At 36.0% G+C, this 15,919-nt stretch overlaps 1 protein-coding gene across 3 annotated transcripts; it reads left to right on the forward strand.

The window, feature by feature from the left end:
* The first annotated feature begins 181 nt into the window (after positions 1 to 181).
* On the forward strand, positions 182 to 14,208 carry impdh2 (IMP (inosine 5'-monophosphate) dehydrogenase 2). Of its 3 annotated transcripts, XM_067395038.1 has the most exons (16): positions 182 to 1,093; positions 3,232 to 3,280; positions 3,823 to 3,924; positions 4,498 to 4,572; positions 5,847 to 6,053; positions 6,136 to 6,223; positions 7,224 to 7,423; positions 7,517 to 7,607; positions 7,685 to 7,780; positions 8,344 to 8,379; positions 9,429 to 9,500; positions 11,386 to 11,529; positions 12,048 to 12,192; positions 12,509 to 12,652; positions 12,942 to 13,025; positions 13,622 to 14,208. In XM_067395038.1, the coding sequence occupies exons 1-16, from the start codon at positions 996 to 998 to the stop codon at positions 13,641 to 13,643; spliced, it is 1,653 nt and encodes a 550-aa protein (XP_067251139.1). In that variant the 5' UTR covers positions 182 to 995; the 3' UTR covers positions 13,644 to 14,208. The 3 variants fall into 3 exon arrangements, with proteins under 3 accessions (XP_067251139.1, XP_067251140.1, XP_067251141.1); XM_067395039.1 differs by lacking the exon at positions 8,344 to 8,379 and having other exon boundaries at positions 183 to 1,093; XM_067395040.1 differs by lacking the exons at positions 8,344 to 8,379; positions 9,429 to 9,500 and having other exon boundaries at positions 190 to 1,093.
* Positions 14,209 to 15,919: the final 1,711 nt, after the last annotated feature.

Here is a 15,919-nt window from a genome sequence, read left to right on the forward strand (position 1 = left end):
GAGGTGGCACAAACTGAATACTTGAACTGTTCTTACATGATAATTATTACTATAGGCAAACCATTAAATACAATTATAGAAGTAAATAAACAGTGTTTTATGAACCACTTCAAGATTTAACTAATCTCTGGGCATAATATTTTATACTTTTTTTTTTTTTTTTTTTTTTATCAAAAGCCAAACACACAACAAGGATTAGATGCAAAGTCAAAATTTCTGCTGGAGAAAGATCCATTACAATACAAAATGTTAAAACACAAGGAGAATAAAAGGACAAGGTCAGCAATTTATATAAAATGTTTAATTTTACTGACAAGCAGTAAAGATTGACTGTTCATTACTTAAATGTCAAACTGATTTTATTGCAGACCCAATAAGTGAATATAACTAAATGTCGAAAAAAAAAGTAAGTTTCACAGTAAAAAATAACCTTCAAATGTTCTTTGCGTGCACTAGACTCGAGGGGCATTAGGTGTCCTCGCGCGCTCCCGAGCCTGCATACATATTTAGGTCAGTTCACACGAGCCAAATAAAGGCAGCAACAGAGTACGCGAGATAAAATTAAATCGAAGAAGTCCCCCTCGTGCTGTGCACATATGCGCCGAGATAACGAGAGCCCACCCTTTCACTACACCCCAGTGAGTAGATGATCCTCCTCAGTCTCGAACAGTGAATAAACGCCACCCAGCTACAGCCCGGAAGTGACGTTCGAAGAAACCTTATTTATATCTGCGGAAGACGAGAACGTCCTCCACACAGACACGTGTGATGCTTGTGTGCACCACGGAGCAGCGTCAGTCCCAAAAACAAGAGCACGTTGGGTTTTATTTGATTCAGACCTGTCTCTTTACATAAACTTGAGCTTTTTGAGGCATTTAATGACATTAGGCGCTTTGAAGACTGTGTCGGGTTGAAGCTCAGAGAGGAGCAGAACTCACCGGCTCACTGTCTTGAAAAACTAGCGAGAATTTGGACTTTGACGCTTTTCATACACTATGGCGGACTATTTAATCAGCGGACAGACGTGCTATGTGCCTGACGACGGTCTGACCGGACAGCAGCTCTTCAACTGCGGAGACGGCCTTACTTACAAGTAAATACCCCTCAAGTCGTGCCTCATACTTGTGCGTTCTCCATGTGCTTGCTATTTATTAAACATTAAACAGGCTTGCCATTCAGCACTGCAGATGTGCTCTCACAGCAGCTTCCTTTAAGACAGAGTTAATATTGAGCTGGACGGCATGTAGGTGTCGTTGTCGGTCCGTGTTTATCTGGTTTAGCATCCAGCATGTCATATATGACCGCACACTGTCATTCATCTATTATGCGATTCGATTTCACGTGGGTCAGTACTGCATAAACGGATCACTGTGGACAGCACGTGTCAGTGTGGCGTCATCTTTGCAATGTCGATTCACAAAAGGTTAAAGGATTAGTTCACTTTCAAATTAAAATTTCCTCATAATTTACTCACCCCCATGTCATCCAAGATGTTGATGTCTTTCTTTCTTCAGTCGAAAAGAAATCAAGGTTTTTGAAAACATTCCAGGATTTTTCTCCTTATAGTGGACTTCAATGGAGCCCAAACGGTTGAAGGTCAAAATTACAGTTTCAGTGCTGCTTCAAAGGGTTCTGCAGGATCCCAGATAAGAAATAAGGGTCTTATAAAGAGAAACCATCGCTCATTTTCTAAAAAAAAAATAAATAAATTATATAAGTTTTAACCATAGATGCACATCTATGGTCTCTTCTTCTTCTCTATTAGAATTCCAGCAGTGTAGACACTGCTAAAGGTATTACTGCCCTCCACAGGTCAAAGTTTGAACTAATTGTTATATACTTGCACTAGCATATTGAATATGACAATTTAGTTCAAACTTTGACCTGTGGAGGGCAGTAATACCTTTAGCAGTGTCTACACTGCTGTAATTCTAATAAAGAGAGCTAGTTCAAGATGAGCATTTATGGTTAAAATGTATAAAATTTTATTTTTTTTTAGAAAATGAGCGATGGTTTCTCTAGATAAGACCCTTATTTCTCGTCTGGGATCGCTGTAAACTGTAATTTTGACCTTCAACAGTTTGGGCTCCATTGAAGTCCACTATAAGGAGAATAATCCTGGAATGTTTTCATCAAAAACCTTCATTTCTTTTCGACTGAAGAAAGAAAAGACATGAACATCTTGGATGACATGGGGGTGAGTAAATTATCGGGAGATTTTATTTGAAAGTGAACTAATCCTTTAAGTCAGTTCGGAAGGACATCTTGAATTTACTGATGAACTGTGGATGATTCAGCACAGAGATCATCTGCAGCCATTCCATTATGCCAAATTCAGACAAGCAGAGTCACTACATTTGTATTCTTAAACCACTGACAACCCAATCAGCTTTTCCTGTACCAAAACTAATCGCTGACTCCCATGCCAGGTCTTTCAGATGTGCTATAAATAGGCTGAACTTTGTGAAGTATGTTGTGGTTGTTTTCTCTACAAATTCTCTGGTGCCATGTAAAGCATTTAACGTCTCCGAGTGAAAGCCTATCCATGGCAGGTGCGAGCCTGGATGGTGCAGGTCACACTTTTTTTTCCCAGAAACATCTTTCTGTCTACCATCTAACATAAGAATTGTTTACTGTGTTTACATTGGACATAAGGTTGCAGCATTGACGTACACTTGTTTTATCATAAAAAATGGGGCGTTGCTTGACACACCAGTAAACAACATGATGTGAGACATGGATAAAAAGACTCTTTGGAACATAATCAACTTGTTGTGTATGTATCAGTGTATATGAGATAAGAGCATTGAAAGAGTTGAATGTTGGTAAATAGGACCTAATTGGTTAGAGTGGTTCTTCTTGAGTCAACAAATCCTGGATCATTATTAAACTCCAAACAGCGATTTCTGCATAATTGCAAGAGTAAACTGTTTCAAATATATAATGTTAATGTTTCTTTAATAATAAATACATTATTTCCATATAGGTTACCCAAACAATCCCCTCTGCCTTTTGTCAAATGGTTTTCTGATAGAACTGGAAATGGAGTCAGATGCAGGAATATCACAGAGACACCTGTTAATTCTCAGTATACTTTGTTTTCCGGTTATATCTATCAATAAATAGTGATGCATTATGTGTTCAAAATCACAAAGCTTCAAATTAATTAATCACCATGGCAACACTCACATTTTCACACCCTTATGTCCCTTTTCTCTGTTCTCTTTTCAGTGACTTCCTGATTCTGCCAGGGTACATTGACTTCACAGCTGATCAGGTGGTAAGTAAAATAATCTCCTTTGCTGACAGTATGTATATGTGCGTGTCTATATAGACACCTTGAACATTTCATTCATTAAAACAGTTTATTCACTATAGTTTGAAAAAGGTAATAAAATATGACAAGATCTCAGAGTTAAACTGTGAAAGAAAAAAATAATCTTAATTATGTCAGATAACACTTAAGCAAAACATGGTCAGGTCAAAGTGTCTGAATAATTTTTGGTTCCAAATTTTTATCAATTTTACTGGCAGTCCGCTGTATGAAGAATTTTTGCATATAATATGTCAGTTTACTTTATTTTGCTATCCTTACTTGAATAAATGAACTATAGTGTCCTGCACCCACTGGTAAAAATATATCAAAAATATCGAAAATGTCTATATATATATATATATATATATATAAAATGTATATATGTGTATATGTATATATATGTGTGTGTGTATATATATATATTTATTTATTTATTTATTTGCTTGCTTGCTTGCTTGCTTGCTTGAATGGATGATGTGGTTTAATTTGATTGGCTCTCTTTGTAGGACCTGACATCAGCGCTGACCAAACAGATTACAATGAAAACCCCACTGGTCTCTTCACCTATGGACACTGTCACAGAGTGTGGCATGGCCATCGCTATGGCGGTAAGAGGAGGATTGACAGAATTCACATGGCGTTAAAAAAGAAAGAAAGAAAGAAAGAAAGACAGAATTCACCACAGAAAGTGGTCTTACTATCAAAAAGATTTGAATAAGCACAATAAATGTCTATATGTATGTACATACCATTACAAAAGTACCTGAATAGTTTGTTTCCAAACACACTGCCTCATATTTTGACATTCATAAAATCAATAAAAGCCCCATGAATTAAGATAGGAGTTTTGTGTCTTGTAAATCTATATCTGTTAGATTTTAAACCAAATATAGTCCTAAAAGATGACAAAAACATTTTATCAGCCATTAACATTTTACAGTCGGTCTCTTCCAGGATAGGGGAGCAAAATATTGATCGATAAAATGTTTTCTAGAAAAAGAATTTCATAAACACGCTATTGACTATTTTAAAAAATAAATAAAAATTAGACTCTTTTTCTATACATCATTCCTCAATAGGGAATTCATCGACATGGTCTTCAAACCTAAATGTACAAAGATTGCTCTTTCATGCATGTAGCATTATGTTCTAAAGCCTAATGTAATGTTGTGTTGTCACAGCTGACTGGTGGGATTGGCTTCATTCATCATAACTGCACTCCTGAGTTCCAGGCTAATGAAGTCCGCAAGGTCAAGGTGAGTCTCTTTTAGGGCTGCCCCCCAATAGTCGACTAACCACTGGCTGACGAAAAGAAGCTTAGTCGACCAAAATTTTATTAGTCGCTTAGTCGCAGGGGAAAAAGTCTACAGGAAGTGGCGAAGTCACGCAGTCTGTGACGGGCCGATCGTTAACAGCTGATCTATGTGGTAATTACAGTACATCGGGCAGGACATCCAAACACTCACCTATCATTCATCGACCTCAAATATGGCTTATCATCTCGAACATGTAAGTAGTAGCAGCTTTACATGGCTGCTCGCTTTAACATTAACCTAGAAAAATGTGGGCTATTCAAGTGTTTGTGTGGAGTGTGAAAGCTGAATAATAATGCGCTTACTGCATAACGGCTAACATGGAGTCGCCGGTGCGATTTCTTGCACTTAAAATGCTCTGTCATTTTTGGACATACAGATAAGAGGAATACGTCTTTTGAACCTTTATTTGTGTGCACTAACAATAACAACAAAATGCTGTGCTTTTGTAAAATAATGAAAGCAAATGGCGCGCTCTATGTGAACTTGAGCGAAAGAAAATAACCAAATCTCCCATGTAAATTTGCCTCACAGACAAGAAAAATATATCTATAGAAAGCGAATGTCTACTTTTAAATGAACCAATTCAAATGGAAATCAAATATTCTCAGGTTTTGTAATTCGTATGAAACGTGCATAGGCGCATCCACTACTGCAGAGATGAGGAGTCAGCATCGTCAACTTCATCACTGCAGCTGAAAATGCAGAAAACACTAGCGTATAAATGAATTATTAAAATGTTAAAGCAATCTTCTTTCTGTTTTTCCGCAACACATTCATAATCATTACTTCTGCCGGTGCGCTATGGCAAGCTTTATGTGTGCGATGGAGTGCTGATTACGCTATGTAGGCATTAAGGGCTCTTTATTATGATATGGTTTATGAATAAACATGCGATTAGTCTGCTAATCGCTTAAAATGAACGACCACTAGTCGACCAAAAAAAAGGGCAGCCCTTTTACATCTCTCTCTGTCTTTGGCTCTTAACTTTTTATGTTTGTACCATTTTTCTCTTCTCTATACACATTGGTAATATATGTTTTTGTTCTGACCCCTTCCCTGTAGTTGCAACAATGTCCTTCTGAATAAAAAATTCACACCTCAGTCTGTATTATGACCCAAGTAGAAATGCCAAATAGAACATCCTTTTTTTTTTTACTCGTCCACTCGACTTTTCTCCCTTCCTTTCCCTCTATTTTTGATTCGTTCCCGCTTAGAGGTACGAACAGGGTTTCATTACAGACCCAGTGGTGATGAGTCCTAATGAGCGGGTAAGAGACGTCTTTCAGGCTAAGGCTCGGCACGGATTCTGTGGGATTCCAATCACTGACAATGGACAGATGGGCGGACGTCTGGTCGGCATAATTTCATCACGAGATATCGACTTTCTCAAAGAGTCAGAACATGATCTGCCACTCAGTGAGGTGGGTGGGACTTAACACAGAGGACAAGGGCTAAGCAGTTTTACTGACTCAACTCAACTCACCTTATCTTTCTGTCACTTAGGTGATGACTAAGCGGGAGGATCTGGTTGTAGCTCCAGCAGGAGTGACATTAAAAGAGGCCAATGAAATTCTCCAGAGGAGCAAGAAAGGTGGGGTAGACTTTAAGCGTTTATGAGAGCTCCTTACACTTTCTTCTTTCTTCACCCTGTCATTGCGGAAGGACAGTTTGAGTAATCCTTGAACCAAATAAAACGTTAACTATTCATTAACCTATATAGCAGTGTTTCATGCACCACTTCTCAGCAAAATAATGCAACAAACAGTAATTTTGCACTGTTTTTGCAGTTAGGTTCGGAATGGTAAGTTTTTTTTTTTTTTATTATTATTTTTTATTTTTTATAAATAAGTCACTTATATCAACCTGCATTTGCATGTCGGCATTTATTTGATGATGAATGTAAAAATGGGTTACATTTCAAGAGATAATATTGTGCAAAATTATTACAAATTAGAATAACTGTTTAATATTTTATTTAATTTTTAAAATGTAGTTTATTAGGCAAAAGCTGAATTTTCAGCATCATTAGTCCAGTCTTCAGTGTCACATCCTTCAGAAATCATTTTAATATGCCAATTTGGTGCTCAAGAAACATTTTTTATTACTATCAATTTTGAGAATAGTTGATTAATATGTTGAAACCATGATAATTTTTTCAGGATTCTTTGGTGGAAGAAAGTCCAAAAACAGCATTTATGTAAAATAAAAATCTTTTATAACATTATAAATGTCCTTACTGTCATTTTACTGAATCTATGAATTTAATGAAAATAAATGTTGTTTTTTTAAATCAGAAAAAGGATTAATTTAGTAACATGTCAACAGGAAAGCTTCTAGTATTTTTATTCTCAAGTGCACTTAAAATATCTTTTAAAAAAAAATAATAATACATTTTACCTCTCTGTAATTTTTTACCCCTGTTATTCCAACCATTATCTAATTTTAAAGGTTTATTAATTTCTTTATTTACCCAATTTTTAAAATGATTTTAGCTATGAAAATACTCAACTGCAAGTTTTAAAATGAAGTCGGAATGCTGCAAGATAATTTTCCTATATGAAATTCTCACACTCAGTGTTTGTTTTCTACAGGCAAGCTTCCTATAGTAAATGAAGAGGGCTGTTTGGTGGCCATTATCGCTCGGACGGACCTGAAGAAGAACAGAGATTTCCCTCTGGCCTCGAAGGATTCTCGTAAACAGCTGCTTTGTGGTGCTGCTATCGGAACACACAATGATGACAAATACAGACTCGACCTGCTAGTTCAGGCTGGCGTAGATGTAGTCGTCCTGGTGAGGCCTGTTTTGGCCTTAAAACTCTTGAGTGAATAATGATTATTTATTTTTGTCCTATTTGCTTACATTTTGCCACTCTCCTCGCTTTAGGATTCTTCCCAAGGAAATTCCATCTTTCAGATTAATATGATTAAGTACATAAAAGAGAAATATCCCAGCCTACAAGTCATTGGAGGCAACGGTTAGTTTTAAACACACTTTTTCAACTTAACATCTACAAACACACAGTTAACATACTGAGTTGTCTCTCTGTTGTAGTGGTGACTGCGGCTCAGGCGAAGAACTTGATTGATGCTGGAGCGGATGCTCTGAGAGTGGGAATGGGCAGCGGCTCCATCTGCATCACACAAGAAGGTCAGTCCACCAATCCCATGCCTGACTGCCAGCCCCTCAGCCAATCACAGGCTGTGTTTCCATATTCAGTTTCTCCAGAGGGAGCACCTAATGTCCAGTGCCTCCTCTGGTCCTCTTTTAACATTGTTAGAGCAGTCCATTTCCCAAATATCCCTGCAGTTGGCTTGGTCTGTAAGATTGAGCAGATTTATTGGCAGACAATCTGCACTGCCCCTATTTGCCCTCTTTTCCTTTTTATGGGGTTTTAGAATCTGTGGAGAAAAATATTAAGTGCAAGTATTATTCCATATCCTGTGTTTTTTTTTTTTTTTCTTAGAAAAAATGTGTGTGTGTCTATGTAAATGTATGTCTGTCCGTTTACTGTTTGTTTGTGACAAATGTCTTTCTCTGTCATTCTGAATGATGGAGGTATGGTAGTGAAGGCTCTTCCTTGATTTTTCTTTCAGTCTTTCCTATCAGTTTACCCTTTTCCCCCCTCAGTTTTTCCACTGTCTCTATGGCATATTTGCTTTCTTCGTTCTGAACGTTTGTCTGTTACTTGCATCTGTCCCCTTTTTTATCAGCTCTGTTCCAAAACCTAGCAAAGACTGTTCTAGAAGGTAGGGTGTATAATTATACTGACTTCTGAGTACACTACTGTTTAAAATTTTAGAGTCAATAAGGTTTTTTCTTTTTTTTTCCTTTTTGAAAGAAATGAATACTTTTATTCAGCAAGGATGCATTATCAAAAGTGACTGTAAAGTCAGTATAACAAAAGATTTCTTTTTCAAATAAAGGCTGTTTTTTGAACATTCTGTTTATCAAAGAATCCTGAAAAAAATGATCATGGTTTCCACAAAAAATATTAAGCAACACAACTGTTTTCAACATGAATACAAATAAGAAATGTTTCTCGAGCACCAAATGACATCAGAATTATTCCCGAAGGATCATGTGACACTGAAGTAATGAATGCTGAAAATTCAGCTTTGTATAAATAACACTTTAAAATGGAAAATTATAATATATAAATTCACAATATTTTATTTAAATCAATAAATATAGCCTTGGTGAGCATAGGTAACTTCAATTAAAAATATTTAAAAAATCTTACCAACCCCAAACTTTTGAACAGTGGTGTACTTTATTTTAGCAAAATGGTAGGGCAGCATTGCATGTGTCCTTTGTGGATATTGCATCTCCATAATGCATTGCAAATAAATTCAAGATGGCTGACAAAGCAAGAGACACGTTGATTATAAATAAACGTATTTTATTCATTACAGTTTAATACTTTAAAACAGGTTTAGAGTAATTTGAATATATTATTACCCAACATTTGTAAGTGTAACTTTTTTTATACTACTTTTTTTTATGTTATTGTATCATGTTATTATCTTAGCAACATGCTAATATCAAACTCTATTGAAATCAATTACTAGTCAAGTCTCCTGTGAAGCACTCTAGCTGTGTGGCATGAAGAGTTTGCTGCCTTTGTAGTGCATTCCATATCAATCCCTTATGAGGTTCCATAACAATTAGTTAGAATGGTTCCTTAGAAGGAAGCTGCCTATGTAGGCATTGAAGCGCTCACTAGGTTTTAAAACAGAGCTACAGTGTGCTTTCTTTCTCAGTCTCTATCTCCCTTTCTATAATTGTGTCTTTCTAGCTCCTCTCAGTATTCCTCCTGGTTTAAAGCTCCACAGCCCCAAAACCCCAACTACTGTTACGGGATACTCCAGTAAGTCCCTCCCCTTGATCCCCATACAGAGATCCCATTGGCTCACTATCTCACTCTGCCTGCCCCCTCCTACAGCCTGCTGCATTGATTGGTTAAATGCTCTGCATTATTAGAAGTAGTTGCTGGTTTTTGGGGTTTTGGATGCTTGTCATTGTCTGACTAACCTGTCAGTAATGGCGTTTGGCACTTCCTTTGATCTAAGTCTGTTACCCAGAATACCTCACTAACATATGTGAACTAGCTTGTGCAGTAGCCCCAAAAAGTATTTGGACATGGAAGTCACACTTAAACATGTATGTGTGTCAACATATAATAAAATATAATATAACTACTTTAAAAAAAAAAAAAAAAAATCGCAAAAAAACACACATATGCTGTTAAAAAAATGACGACAATGAACATTTTGACATTTTCTTCAAACATCAGTGTATCATCTTCATAGTTAATGTGGTTAATTTGATAGGAACTGACTTCATACATTTGGACCCGCTCATTAAAAGCCATTGCCAATTTGACACAAAAAGTGAAATTAGTTCTGAGAAAAGCCATAGCATTGTTTGTTTTTATATGTCACTTGCTTCGACATTTTATCTGTACAATAAAAATGCGAGAAGTATGGCTTAAGTGTCCGAATACTTTTTTGAGCTGCTGAAAGAGCACTGGAGCGTATAAAGTGCACTTGTTAACAAAGCTGAGGGTTTCACAGTCATCGGTATCAATGCAGAAGATCTGTTTTACCGTATAGTTTGTGCTATTTTCAGACACCCTTTTTTCATTTTACATTATGCAGTGTAGATGGTGTGACTTTAGAAATGATAGAAAGGGGGTTATGGGTAAATCACTCATTTCTCAATGCTGCTCCCTCGCTTCATTTCTTGTCTCCTCTCATACTGTTTAAAATAAAATGGCAACATTTTCATAAACTCCCATGGCAACAGGGCATCAGTTCTAGGGCTCTGTTTACACCTGGTATTAAGATACATTTAGTCAAATGTATCTCACCATTCCTGATTTCCTGTGCACTCGCAGCGTTCGCTGTCAGTTCTAGATGTTGCTGATGATGGGAGGAGGAGAGCATGGATTTCCATGCATCTCGCATGCAACTCTTCACTCATTGTTATGCTAATTAATATAATGTTTAATGAGTAAAGTTGCATTAATCAAGATATTAGCATTTGCACTAGTGGTCTCAGACTTTTGGACCTCACTCTGTCAACAATAATAATATGTGGGTTTGACAGGTGTGTGTGCATATAACACTCTCAACACTGCTGTTTTATCGGTTTTGTTGTGCTTTTGCATAAGATCACACATACAGATGGTAGTGGAGCAAAACATTTAGTGGATTTTAGAGAACGACTCCTTTGTCCTTTCCATTCAGTCTCTGATCTTCTTGTTTAATGTTTTTTTCTCCTTTCTTGTCATCTCATAATTGATTGAAAATCTCACATCTGAAATTCCACTTTTATAAATCCACATTTCATATAACGTTAACCTTTTGTCATTGAACTCAGTGAAGTTCAAAGAAATGCTATAATAATTATTGTTTCATTCGTTTTGCTTTGGCCTGATTGCAAATTTACATGTAATACTGTCTTTAACGTTTAGTGAGTGGTTGATTTGACACTGACTGAAGTCACATGACTGCACGAGTAAAGAATACACTGATAGTGACAGTCTGTCTGTATCACCGTGCGTGTGTGTGAGAGAGAGAGTATGGATGTCTTAGTGAAGAGTATTTGTTCATTATTAAAGCATATGTTTGTCCTCATCTGCACACTTAGTATTTGTAAAATAAGCAAGTTTACAGGAAGTTAATAGTAATGGTAATTTGCAAGTAAGGGTCATTTATAACCAAGTCTTATGTTTCTCATTGTTCTCACAGTGCTGGCATGCGGGAGGCCACAGGCAACAGCCGTGTATAAGGTATCGGAATATGCTCGGCGGTTTGGTGTGCCCGTCATTGCTGATGGAGGGATTCAGACAGTCGGTCACATTGCTAAAGCACTTGCATTAGGAGCATCTACAGGTGAGATATGGGTTAGATATAGATTCACTTGCAGTCACTGCACTAGATAATTAGACCGTTTATTCTTTAAAATATAATTATAGTAATGACAATAATGGTGTTTATTTTTTTATATACAATTATTAGTATTTTAATATTTTGAATTAGCTTTAATTTTTTATTTTCAGTTTAGGTAATTATTTAAACATGTCATTTTTATTCGTTTTTGTTTTGTATTTCTATTTAGATTTTTTATTTTTTATTTTAGTAATTTCAGTACTTCAACTTATTTCAGTTAGTTAAGGCAAGATTTCTAATTTTCTAGCTTTTAAACTTTAAAGTTTTTCTTATAATACTTCATCTATTTTTTTTTTATAGTTTTTGTCAACAATAAGAACACAATAATAATCTCACCATTATTATTATTATTATTATTTATAATTGTTGTTTATAGAATGATAATTATATCTTATTAGGTCTTAAGACTAATATTATAATTTAAACTAAATTCTCTTCTGCTTTTGGTTTCTCTATCTCAGTAATGATGGGGTCATTGCTCGCTGCCACCTCTGAAGCTCCTGGTGAATATTTCTTCTCGGATGGGATCCGTCTGAAGAAGTACAGAGGGATGGGCTCACTGGATGCCATGGACAAGAACCTGGGCTCACAGAGCAGATACTTCAGGTAGCACATATAAATACATTGTTTCCCAAACACAATACTGTGCATTTACTGTGCTAATTCCTGCTACAGTTTAACCGCCAATTACGGTTTACCCCATGTTTTTTGAAACCGCTTTGCTGCATGCTAACTAGTTTCACAACTACTTACATAGACTAATGCATGTTGATAACTGGACTTAACTTGATGTTTTGATAAAACAGAATATTTAACACTTATAAAAGCCAAGTAAAACAGCTATTCTGCAGAAGAAGAACGTAAATAAACCAAGTTAACTCTCTCAACCCCTCTGTCTTCTTTCTCTCTGTCTCTCTTTCAGCGAGAGTGATAAGATTAAAGTAGCTCAGGGAGTTTCAGGGGCAGTTCAGGATAAAGGCACCATCCATAAGTTTGTTCCATATCTCCTCGTTGGCATACAGCATTCCTGCCAAGACATCGGGGCAAAGAGCCTCACACAGCTGAGGTACATGCAAATGCTCTAATTACTCACATACCTGCAATATGTATGCACTTATAGGCGCAGTGTATCGTTTCTGTGCCACTAGTGATGCCAAACAAAAATGTAAAAAGTGTGATTGTTTCCAATCAATCATTTCTTACTTTTGCAATTCTGTTTGATGGAACTAGTGGCACAGAAATTACACACTGCACTTTAAACACTATAATGCAGTGCTCAAACAGACACATGTTTGAGTTCAGTTACAGATAATTTTTCATTCTCTTTTCTCTCTTTCTTCCTACATCTGTCTCAGGGCAATGATGTATTCTGGTGAACTAAGGTTTGAAAAGAGGACAATGTCTGCTCAAATGGAGGGTGGGGTGCACAGCCTACACAGGTAGATGAACATTCATACACTTAGTTTGAAGATATTGTACACTACTGTTAAAAAAATTTAATGTACACAAGTGATAGTTAAGACATCTATAATGTTATTAAAAAATATATTTTTCATATATTTGCCGCTCTTTTGAACTTTTTATTCATCAAAGAATCTTGAATGAAGGTTTATCAAGGTATACACACAAATATTAAGCAGATACTAAGCAAATATTAAAAACTATTTTCAACATGAATAAAATACATGTTTCTTGAGTAGCAAATCAGCATATTAGAAAGAAAGATTTCTGAAGGATCATGTGACACTGAAGACTGGAGTATTGATGCTGAAAATTCAGCTTTGCCATCACAGGAATAAATTACTTTTTAAAATATAATAAAATAGAAAAGTTATTTTTTAATTGCAGTAACATTTCGCAATATTGTCTTATATTTTTGATCAAATAAATGCGTTTTTGGTGAGAAGAAGAGACTTCTTTCAAAAACATTGAAAAAATCTCTCCCAACCCCAAACTTTTGAACCATATAGTGTACATTTTACATTTTTTAATAAAAAGTAACTAAATGAATTGACATTTTGTTTTCTTCTTTCAGCTATGAGAAGCGCCTGTTTTAAAGACACTACAGATGCCAGTACATGCACAGCCAAATGCACATAAACCCCCATAAATGGACTTCCACACGTGCCTTTGCACATTCAGGCACCCAAACACACCGAGAACCTCAGCTTCCTCTTTTTCGTCTTCCCAGCCGCCTTTCCTCTTAGTGAGGAGAGAACCCTTGTGTGAATGTCTGCGAGCATACGCCAGTGCGCGTGAACGTGTGGTTATGGGGAGCTCATGCCGTCTGTTGTATGTATCAGATGCCTTACATGTCAAATTGTTTTTGATTGTAATCATTTGACAAGTTTTGTTTAAAAAAAATACATTTTTTGCCACAGATAGTTGTCTTGACTCATGTCTTGTTCCATAAAATACAAACATACCCACATATGCATCATTATAAGCAATAAAGTCAACCTTTTCAGTCCTGAGAAGAAAACAGGATGACTTAGTGCAGTTAAGTCTGTGTGAAACAGGAAGTGTTATATTTTAATGGGATTTCTGTCAAGTTTGTTATAAAAAGAGAACTGACAGTTAAAGTTAGGTGTGTGCATGTGAGTACCTTCATAAAAATCTGCCTGGGTCATGTAAATTATAACATAGTTTTGACTTGCATGTGTGTGTTTTTTTTTTTTTTTCATAATAAATTGATTTTCAAATCCTGAATCTGTGGGCGTGTGGGTAAGCGGCTGCTAGACATTGACAGTGGTACACTATTCCTCATTTTGCAAGCGTGTCTCAAGGGAACCAGCCTTCACCTCCAAAACTACCGGACTTTCCAAACAAGCGTTCACACATGCTCACTAATGGACCCACACCTGGACAGGTTGGGGTGAGAGCACCAGGTGGCTCCTCATAAATGAAATATGATATTGGCCCGTTAGTAAGCTCAACCCAGCTGAGCCCAGATCTCATAACGCTTTTTTACACAGCAAAAATGACTGACAGATATATATTAATGTGTGCAGCAGTATTGTCTTACTTGCTTTCTGAGAAAACTAAAAACAATTGTTGAAAAATATTAGAAAAATGCACATATATAATTCTCTTTTAAATATATATATATATATATATATATTTACAAGTATGTATGTGTGTGTGTGTGTATATATATATATATATATATATATATATATACACATATATATATACACACATATATATATATATATATATACACACATATATATATATATATATACACATATATATATATATATATATATATACAGAGTTTTTTAAAGATTAACAGAAAAATATCAGTTAAAAGAGAGAAGACAGGAATTATGAGAAGAATTATAAAAAAGAGAAGGGAAAGACATTGAGATGTTTGGAGGGGGAGGTTGTGGGCAGCCTAGTGAAGAAGTGAAAGTGAAAATGTTCCTCAGATTTCTGAGGAGGAAGTCAGGAGGCATAAATACGCAAACACTCTTTGACAAACTCGCACAAGCCAGGAAGCAGAGAGAGGGAGTGAGCGCAAGAAAGAGGAGGAATGACTGGAGCAGGTAACAAAATTATTCATCTCATCTCTTTCATACCTGCCTGTTTTTATCTTTTATGCTCAATGTGTCTTCCTCTTGTTGTTCATCACAGTGACAAGTGGTTTTCTTTCATTTCTCTTCACCTTTCCACCACTTGTTTCTTTCATTTGCTAACTTATCTTATGCAAGTTGATTGCACTGAAATGGAGAAATGAGCATGTAAACTTACATTAATACAAACTGTCTCATTCATTTGTTTCATTTTTTCCCCTCACTCATTTCACTCTTTGGGAAATATGAGGAAATCTTAACATAAAAGAAGGAAAGACAGTGAGAGAAGAGATCACTTCAACTAGACCACAACATATGTATAATGTGCCATCAAGGTTGTTTTTTTCTAAAATGAAGCTTCATGTTTCATGCTAGTTCTTCCTTATATTTGACTTCATGTGACTTTAGTTAATTTTATATCCTGTTTAATCTCTCTTTTCATCTCGTCTTCATTTTACTTGCATAACCCCCCCTTCTCCTTCTCTCTCCCTCCCTCTCTCTGCCCACTCATCTCTGATAGGGAACAGGTTTTTCAAGACACAAGTCTACTGATGAAGCAAGATAAATAAACAAGTTTAATTCTTTTGAGGAAACACAAAACTTGTTTGTGGTAAAAGCTGTTTGAATGTTTCATTTTCAATTACTTAATGAAGTCTTGAAGAATGTAATTAGGTTTTGGTTTCCATATGGAATAATGTTGACTGGCAAAGTGTTGCTGGATGTGTTTATTCATAGTGTGTCAGTGAAAATGGCCACAG

This window comes from Chanodichthys erythropterus, chromosome 9 (genome assembly GCF_024489055.1).
Source record: "Chanodichthys erythropterus isolate Z2021 chromosome 9, ASM2448905v1, whole genome shotgun sequence".
Taxonomy (NCBI): domain Eukaryota; kingdom Metazoa; phylum Chordata; class Actinopteri; order Cypriniformes; family Xenocyprididae; genus Chanodichthys; species Chanodichthys erythropterus.

What these genes read in the sequence shown, in the direction of transcription:
- impdh2 (XM_067395038.1), top strand. Translation starts at nt 996, where the DNA reads ATGGCGGACTATTTAATCAGCGGACAGACGTGCTATGTGCCTGACGAC. An exon ending in GCATGGCCATCGCTATGGCG is followed by an intron (nt 3,925 to 4,497) that starts GTAAGAGGAGGA and finishes GTGTTGTCACAG; the next exon opens with CTGACTGGTGGGATTGGCTT. An exon ending in CATCTGCATCACACAAGAAG is followed by an intron (nt 7,781 to 8,343) that starts GTCAGTCCACCA and finishes CTTTTTTATCAG; the next exon opens with CTCTGTTCCAAAACCTAGCA.